The sequence below is a fragment of the Rhizophagus irregularis genome, chromosome 28 (assembly GCF_026210795.1).
Source record: "Rhizophagus irregularis chromosome 28, complete sequence".
NCBI lineage: Eukaryota > Fungi > Glomeromycota > Glomeromycetes > Glomerales > Glomeraceae > Rhizophagus > Rhizophagus irregularis.
This window is the reverse complement of record NC_089456.1, coordinates 2,887,236-2,896,517: the sequence shown is the minus strand read 5'-3', so window position 1 is coordinate 2,896,517 and position 9,282 is coordinate 2,887,236. Positions and strand designations below refer to the sequence as shown.

Below are 9,282 nucleotides of genomic sequence, written 5' to 3'. Positions count from 1 at the left end.
GTAAACTTACAAAGAGCACTTATAATTACGATACGTTGGACTGCGCGGTCAACCAAAGCATTAATACATGATTTTGACTACCCATTATATATATTTATATTTCATGTTCCGTTAGATGTGCAGCTTTAACGATTCTGCATTTTGAGAAAAAAGGAATACAGTATCTTGTATTAATAATAAAATTCCTGAAAAATCAGACCTCAAGATAGACAAACTACTTAAAGTTCAAATTGCAAAATAACTTACTAGTTAATGTAAAAAAAAGGCTTTGTAACTTTGTAAATATGGTTTGGAGTAACTAATAAGTGTCAAAATATTTGAAAAAGAAGTCATTCGATTTGTGCATCCAAAAAAAATGGACCATTTATTACAGTAATTTATTATCTAAAATATTAACTAGTATGCAAAATATTATGAACGTCAATAATTTTACGTTAAATAACTAAATAGAGTTTTATTGATAAAAGATATAATAATACATATTAAAATACATAATAATAATTATAAAAGTACAGTCGCGTCGGAAAGTATTGCCCGATTTTGTATTGTGTAATGATACACCTAGCTTACATTATTTATACCCCTTTTTTATTATTTTTTTTTTGTTTTCCCATAAATTTACAACTTGCCGAACCCGTTTCACAGTTAAAAAAATAATGACACATTATACTGAGTTATCTCCTCAAGAGAAGGGAAAAATACTAGCATATATGGAAAATTTCAATCCTGCACAAATAGCAAGAAAAATGGGACGTGACCCTACCACAATACGCAGGTTTATTGACAAATACAAGAAGACTGGAAAAACTGAAAATTTACCGCGTTTAGGACGGCCATCTGCTCTCAATGATAATGAAAAAAATGCACTCATTAATGAAGTTACTAAAAATCGACGTGAACCTTTACATGAAGTTATTAATAAATTGAAGTTGAGTTGTAGTCTAACAACCGCTAAACAGACACTATATGATGCTGGAATTCATTCCCATGTTGCTGCAAAAAAGCCTTTTATATCAAAAAGGCATGCATCAGCTCGTATTAGTTGGTGTGAAAAATATAAAGAAAAAACAGCTCGTGATTGGGCACAAGTTATTTTCTCTGATGAATCAAGTATTGAGATTGGAAAGCAGTCACGACAAATAAGAGTTTGGAGGCATACAGGGGAAAGGTTTAACACTGAATGTTTGACACCTACCTTTAAAAGTGGTCGAAAATCAGTTATGGTTTGGGGATGTTTTGCAGGAGGGATAAAAGGACCATTGATTTTTTGTGATGAAAATAAGGAAGGAAATGAAAAAATTAATTCAAATACATATGTTAGAATCTTAAATAAACATCTCCATCCATTTCATCATACAGTTTGCGAATTAACAGGAAGGGCTGCAAGTTTTCAACAAGATAATGCACCCATTCATACCGCGAAAATAACTAAAGATTGGTTAAAGAAGAATAAAATTGCGATTATTGATTGGCCAGCCAATTCCCCTGATTTAAATCCGATAGAGAACATTTGGAAGCAGTTAAAAGACAATATCCAGAGTCGGGAGGTCTTTCCTAGAACTGTGGGTGAACTTAAAGCCACACTAAGTGAAGAATGGGAAAATTTGGACTGCTCCGTTTTTGAAGAAGTTGTTGCCTCAATGCCACAACGAATCAATGCAGTACTAGAAGCAAAAGGAGGGCCAACACATTATTAGCCATTTTAAAAGTTATTTTTTTATGTAAATTTTAATGAGAATTAATAAAGTTTTGCCAATTTTGGCATTATTTTTAAATCGGGCAATACTTTCCGACGCGACTGTACATAATATTATGTAAAATAAAATTTGTTACTGATATTTTGACTAAAATAAAAAAAGAATTTAAAACTACCTGTATTGAATTTATCTTTAAATGGATTGCTTGAGACTTTCATCAAAATTTTTCTTAGTTAAAGTATACCCGATTAAAAGGCCCTTCCTTCCTTCGTTATTATCAATCTTTAACCTTTCATAATCGTTAAATAGAATACATATATTTAACTCTATGTTAATAACATTCTCAGTCTCCGTTAAAAAATCATCAACTAAATTAAGCTGAGATAAATTGGTTATTTGAAAATTAATGGAATTTTTTGACCATTTAATTAACTTAATAATATTATTGGGTTCATGATTTGTTGATGAATGATATGCATGTGCAAAAATAGTATATCCTTCGGACAAGTTAAAGGAAGTTTCAATTCGATAATTTAATTGATTAGATTGTAATTTGAAATGATTTTTAATGCAATGAACCTGAAATTTTCGATTATTTGGACTAAAAATTGATAATTGTAAAGGTCTTCCAATAATCATCCATGAAATATAACATTTTGTTATATCAATGCTTATTTCTTTTAATTTTTTTATAATAGCATAAAATCCATTAAAGTCGTACAACCCAAAATTAACGTAAATTTCTTCTAACTTTGTGTTATTTTCTGAAATTACTGATCCATATACTTCATAATTTTCATCTTTCAAGGACAATTCTACATCAATACGTTTGTAATGGGAAATATTGTTAACTAAACCATTATTCAAATCATCTTTCAAATATTCCAAATCTTTTAAATCAGTAATTCCTGTCATTATAATTCGAGAATTTTGGAGATCATTAAATTTATCTAATATATCATTTATCCTTTCTTGTTGTTCCACTTTAAGAATTTTATAGAGAGGAATGATCTTATCAAATTCAATAACTTTCAAACTATCATTTGTATCTACTATCCAAGAAGTTAAGTTATTTTTTTTAATGCTTTCTCCTTCTTGTGTTATAAGATATGGAACATCTAACTTATCTAATGATTTAACTATTTCATTAACATCATTAGTATTTTCAAACGTATCATTTAAAGAGGGATTCGGTAAAATAATTTTTAAAGATCTTCCTAAAGTAATTCTTTGTGGAAATATGTGTCCGAATTCATCAAATACACGTTGTAATTCTTCTAATGGCTTCATACTGTCAAGTGCTTTTTCTATGACTTGTTCAAATTCTTTTGCAGGCTTTACATTATCTTCTTCTAAGAGAATTTCGTAATGCTCAAATTTGACTAGAATATAACTAAAACCTTCATATTTCCCAACATTCCATTTTATAAACGGAAAAGAACTTATGCTATCACTTAAAACGATATTATTAGAAATTAAATAAAATTCTAATTTAGTTGATGGCCTGATCATTTTCAGACAAGATTTATTACTTATATTAACCCTAGGAATTTTGATAAAATCGATAGCAATTTTCTTGCTAACTTCTGTTTTATAATTTTGATTAGTTATTAATCCCCGAAATAAATGAAAATCTATGGTCCAGCTTATCAAATTATCATACGCTGCATTTCCAACCCAATCTTTTAAGTTCAATTTTTCTTTAAAATTGATAATTCCGAGCAGTCTTTCATCATAAGATACAATATCATCTAGTTTTCTGTATTCTAATTGAGGATTGGAGACGGAGATTATATTGCCATAAGATATTACATCAATTATTTTCATTTGATGCAAATTATTCATCCAATTGAATAATTCTTCATGGGAATTTGGCTTTTCCTCATCCAATGTTTTCTGCAGCAGGTGTAAATTGTTCACCCACTTGGTCAATTTTTCATGAGTATTTATCTCTTCTCCATCCAATGTTTCCATTGTTTGTAAAAGATTTAAGGTGAATAAATTATTGGATTGAACTTCTATAGAGTATCTAGCTAAATTATACACGCAGAATAAATAAAATTTTAGAATATCAAATGGTGTTCGAGTAATTGAACTAGATTCTTTAATAAATAATCTACCACCAGCCGATATCTTTCTTGTAAAAAATTCATCGCCATTTGAATTTATTCGAAAGTATTTTGATTTTAATTCATCTTTATAAGTTATTTCAATAATTGGAAAATTAATGCATATATCAGACGAATCGTCAATACTAGTATATACTAGAGGCTGTCCTTTATATAAACTTATATCCCATTTACCATTTTTTATGAATGAAGTTAATATTATTTTATGTTTGTTCAAGAGTAAACCACGACTCGCATCTTGTTTAAAATTTATCGATTTTTTAGAATTTTGTGATAATAAAGCGAGCCTACTATTAATGAAGATAACATTTTTTTTAAAAAAAATAACATATAATTAATCATATTTTTATTAACTAACAAAACAAATGAGAAATGATGAATATATATATACCTGATACTTGAAGTCAGATTAAAAGAAGTTGTTTCATTAATATCAGATCCAATTCTATATAAATAGCAATGTCCTAAACTATTTATACCAGATGAATTTCCTAAATCTGCTGCTTTTTGATACAAGTTGAATGCTTTTTTCTTATCAATATCAGTTCCAGTTCTATTTTCATAACAATCTCCTAAATTACTTGTTCCAGATAAATTTCTTAAGTCTGCAGCTTTTTGATATAATTCGAATGCTTTTTTCTTATCAATATCAATTCCATATTGATAGCAATCTCCTAAATTACTTATTCCAGATGAATTTCCTAAGTCTGCAGCTTTTTGATATAATTCGAATGCTTTTTTCTTATCAATATCAGTTCCAATTCCATTTTGATAACAATATCCTAAATTGTATATTCCAGATAAATTTCCTAAATCTGCAGCCTTTTGATATAATTTAAATGCTTTTTTCTCATCAATATCAATTCCAATTCCATATTGATAGCAATATCCTAAATTGTATATTCCAAATGAATTTCCTAAGTCTGCAGCTTTTTGATATAATTCGAATGCTTTTTTCTTATAAATATCAGTTCCGATTCCGTATTGATAGCAATATCCTAAACTATTTATTCCAGATGAATTTCCTAAGTCTGCAGCTTTTTGATATAATTCGAATGCTTTTTTCTTATCAATATCAGTTCCAATTCCATTTCGATAGCAATATCCTAAACTATTTATTCCAAATGAATTTCCTAAGTCTGCAGCTTTTTGATATAATTCGAATGCTTTTTTCTTATAAATATCAGTTCCAATTCCGTATTGATAGCAATATCCTAAACTATTTATTCCAGATGAATTTCCTAAGTCTGCAGCTTTTTGATATAATTCGAATGCTTTTTTCTTATCAATATCAGTTCCAATTCCATTTCGATAGCAATATCCTAAACTATTTATTCCAAATGAATTTCCTAAGTCTGCAGCCTTTTGATATAATTCGAATGCTTTTTTCTTATCAATATCAGTTCCAATTCCACTTCGATAGCAATATCCCAAACTATTTATTCCAAATGAATTTCCTAAGTCTGCAGCCTTTTGATATAATTCGAATGCTTTTTTCTTATCAATATCAGTTCCAGTTCCATTTTCATAACAATTTCCTAAATTGTATATTCCAAATGAATTTTCTAAGTCTGCAGCTTTTTGATATAATTCGAATGCTTTTTTCTTATCAATATCAGTTCCAATTCCATATTGATAACAATCTCCTAAATTACTTATTCCAGATGAATTTCCTAAGTCTGCAGCCTTTTGATATAATTCGAATGCTTTTTTCTTATCAATATCAGTTCCAATTCCATTTCGATAGCAATATCCTAAACTATTTATTCCAGATGAATTTCCTAAGTCCGCCGGCTTTTGATATAATTCGAATGCTTTTTTCTTATCAATATCAGTTCCAATTCCATTTTGATAACAATATCCTAAATTGTATATTCCAGATAAATTTCCTAAATCTGCTGCCTTTTGATATAATTCGAATGCTTTTTTCTTATCAATATCAGTTCCAATTCCATTTCGATAGCAATATCCTAAACTATTTGTTCCAGATGAATTTCCTAAGTCTGCAGCCTTTTGATATAATTCGAATGCTTTTTTCTTATCAATATCAGTTCCAATTCCATTTTGATAACAATATCCTAAACTGTTTATTCCAAATGAATTTCCTAAGTATGCGGCCTTTTGATATAATTCAAATGCTTTTTGCTTATTAATACTAATTCCGATTCCTAAAAAATTAAGTTCACCAAGTAAGACAAGAGAATTTGAACTATTTTGACTATTTAATAATAAATTATTAAATTCTTGTAAAGTTATATTATGGCTATTAAGATAAGTTAGGAATTTTTATTTTCCTATTTCAATACTATCATAATTAAGATTAATCAAATCACTGACTATTGTATCAAAGCTATTCTCAAATTGGTTACTTGATGACATCGAAGTATTCATCATATTGAAGCTTTGAATAAATTTAGATAAAACTCCATATAATGAATAAACACTTTCAGAAATATTAACTGGCTGTTGATTGTTTAATGATTGAATATCCTTGTTATTATCATATAAGTGAAAATCTTTTATAATTATATTTTCTTTTGTCATTATTGCCTTTAATTTAACGACAACTTGATTGATAGTTGGACGGTTATCAGGTTCAATATTCCAACAATCTACAAAAAAATGTCTTAATTAATCATAAATTGTAAGTTTGAATTGTAAGTTTGTATTTACCAGTATAAATTTTTATATATTCTTCTGGTGTATCAAGAATAGGTTTCTCTCTAAGACCTTGAAAAATTTTCATAACCAATCCAAGATAATTTAATTCATCACTAAAAGGCGGTCGGCCACTGGATATCTCCCATAATAATACACCAATGCTGTAAACATCACTTTTTTCATTTAATACATATAACGATGTTGAACTATTAAAACTTTGTGGATCATTATAAGGAATTAATCCAAATATTTTTGATTGAAAGTATGTTTCCTCAATTCTTTTTGATAAGCCAAAATCTGCTAGTTTAACAATATTCCGATGGATTAACACATTTTTGGAGTTCTATATCATTACGTTAAAAATAGAATAATTAAATTAAGACAACTAATCATTAAAATACATTATGTGATCAAAATGAGTTGTAAATTAATTACCAAATCGCGATGCACGATCCCTTCGTTATGTAAACATGATACTGCACAAACCAGTTGGAATGCAAGATTAAATTTATCATTCCAAGTGAGATATTTAAAATTTTCTTTCAAATATTCTCGGAGAGTACCATTTTCAGCATATTCTATCACCAATGAATACTCTTTTTTTTGGGTTTCTTTTTAAAAAGAAAATTTTACGAATTAGATAATTATTATATAATACAAAATAAAATAATATTAGAACTTATCATACCCTTAATAGAAGTTGTGACACCATAAAAACGAATAACATTATCATGAAAATCAATTTTACGTTGAAGTTGAATCTAGTAATAAATAAAATATTACATTAATAAAAAACTCAACATATTTATAATTAATTAATGAAATATGGTTGACATTATAATTACCTCACAAACAATTGCTTCACCTATAGCATCATTGATATTATAAAAAGTTTTTATTGCATAACGCTTATGAGAATTCTTTCAATTCGCACGATAAACCTTTCCAAAGCTACCGGAACCAATTTCTTGAATATTATAAAATTGGTTATACTCATAATACTTTATAAGTTTTTTAGAAATCTCTTCTTCAATCCATTTATTCCAATCATTTGAATTGCTAACAAGTTCAGCGTTATTTGACATATTTGACATTGTTGGGTACGAAAAAAAATTATTACTGCGGAAAGTTAATTTTACGGTTTTATAAAGGTAGAATTTAAAAAATACAAATATTTTTTAACTATTTATAGATAGGATAGTATCACCAGACAATACAGATTGCAGACATTTCTATGTCGAAAGTCCGCTGATCTTCTGTAGGACTAGATTGCACAAAAGATCGGCACGTTAGATCATCGCTTTTTTTTTAAAAAAAAAAAACTGATAATATCTAAGTTTAGCATATTAACAAATTAGGATATATAAATTTAAATTCTGGAAAATAATGGATGTTTATTTTAAAAATAAAAAAATAAACAAATAAAAATATTTCCAAGTTACTAACGACCAATTAAATATTTATTTTGTAACGTATTATTAAAATGATTTTTCTTTGATATATGGATGAGAGGATTTTGATAGTATCAGTCGAATAATCGCCTGTTAGATGTGCCAACTAAATAAAAGTTTAGGGAATTTGTATTTGTCTACTATCCGTAAATCATTACTTCCTCGTTTTAAAGACAAAGATTTAGTATCTTTAGTCATTTTAACAGTATCTTTAACACAAGATTTCTTACGTAAATACAAAAATTGTTATTATTTCCAAGGAATTATTAAATCTGTTTTTCCGTTTCTAAAGTTAAATTGAACATAGTCTTAATTGAAATGTACTGTATACTATTCTTTTATCAATTTTTTTGGATATAAAATTCATTTAAATATTTCTTATTGACAAATTTTGGTTCAATATGATCCAGAACATGTTTATATTCTCAGTTTTCGAATAATCGAAATGAAGATAAATAATTTAACAAACATTGTATATTTTTTACTAGAGTTTGCATTTTATTGAAAAAAAAAGAAATCAAATTAACGTCTTGTATGATTGCGGTGGAATAATAAAATTTATGGGAGATTATTTTACAAAATAGAACCGGTAATAATTCATATCTGACCGGTAAAGCCATTGAAAAGATAATTTGTTTGTATATATATCATCTGTTGCAATAGTAGCTCTACAGAACAGTAGAGATATCTGCTTAAGAGGCCAAAAGGAAAGAATATGGTTATATCTTTTATAATTTTTATTATATTACGATATTATGTATAAAATATATTAATAAATTATAACAAACATAATGTATTTATTTTATCAGCAAGAAAAAAAAAAATGTTTATTAATGCTAGACTATAATATGCAGCAAAGTAGAAACCTTTAAAGTCTGAATTTCAATTTAATTAATAAAAAAAAAAGTATTCAGTTTTTTTTGTAAAATAACGAAAATAACGGTTAAAGAAACTTTATATCTTGAACTTATCGAACAACTGTATTTTAAGTTAAAAAATACCCGCGCTTTGGTTATAACTTGCAATAAAATCTTATTGAGGTAATAAAATGATTTATTCTCAATTATAAAGATAATAATAGATAGTAGATAATTAATCTTTAAATATACTCATCTTAAATCACTAATAATGATTGCATAAAAAATCCTACATACTTAGTTTATCTGAGTATTGACGCAACACAGCTCATAATTCTTATGAAAGGAAATTTTTATAGAATAAAAAAACTATTAAATCATATATAATTATTTGACAATTGATCGAGTAAAGTCTAAGATGATCTTGTTTCTCGTTCACATTTAATAAAATAAATAAACATTGAATTAAAATTTGTGTTTAAAAATA

The 9,282-nt window shown here is 27.1% G+C and overlaps 1 protein-coding gene across 1 annotated transcript; it reads right to left on the bottom strand.

Annotated features, from left to right (window-relative positions):
• Window positions 1-1,889: 1,889 nt before the first annotated feature.
• On the bottom strand, window positions 1,890-7,581 carry OCT59_019262 (uncharacterized protein; the record flags this gene model as incomplete). Its single annotated transcript, XM_066135903.1, has 8 exons — window positions 1,890-4,116; window positions 4,218-4,608; window positions 5,482-6,069; window positions 6,133-6,438; window positions 6,500-6,830; window positions 6,923-7,098; window positions 7,176-7,248; window positions 7,429-7,581. 8 exons carry the CDS (start codon window positions 7,579-7,581, stop codon window positions 1,890-1,892), a joined length of 4,245 nt encoding a protein of 1,414 aa, XP_066005149.1.
• Between the last annotated feature and the right edge of the window lie 1,701 nt (window positions 7,582-9,282).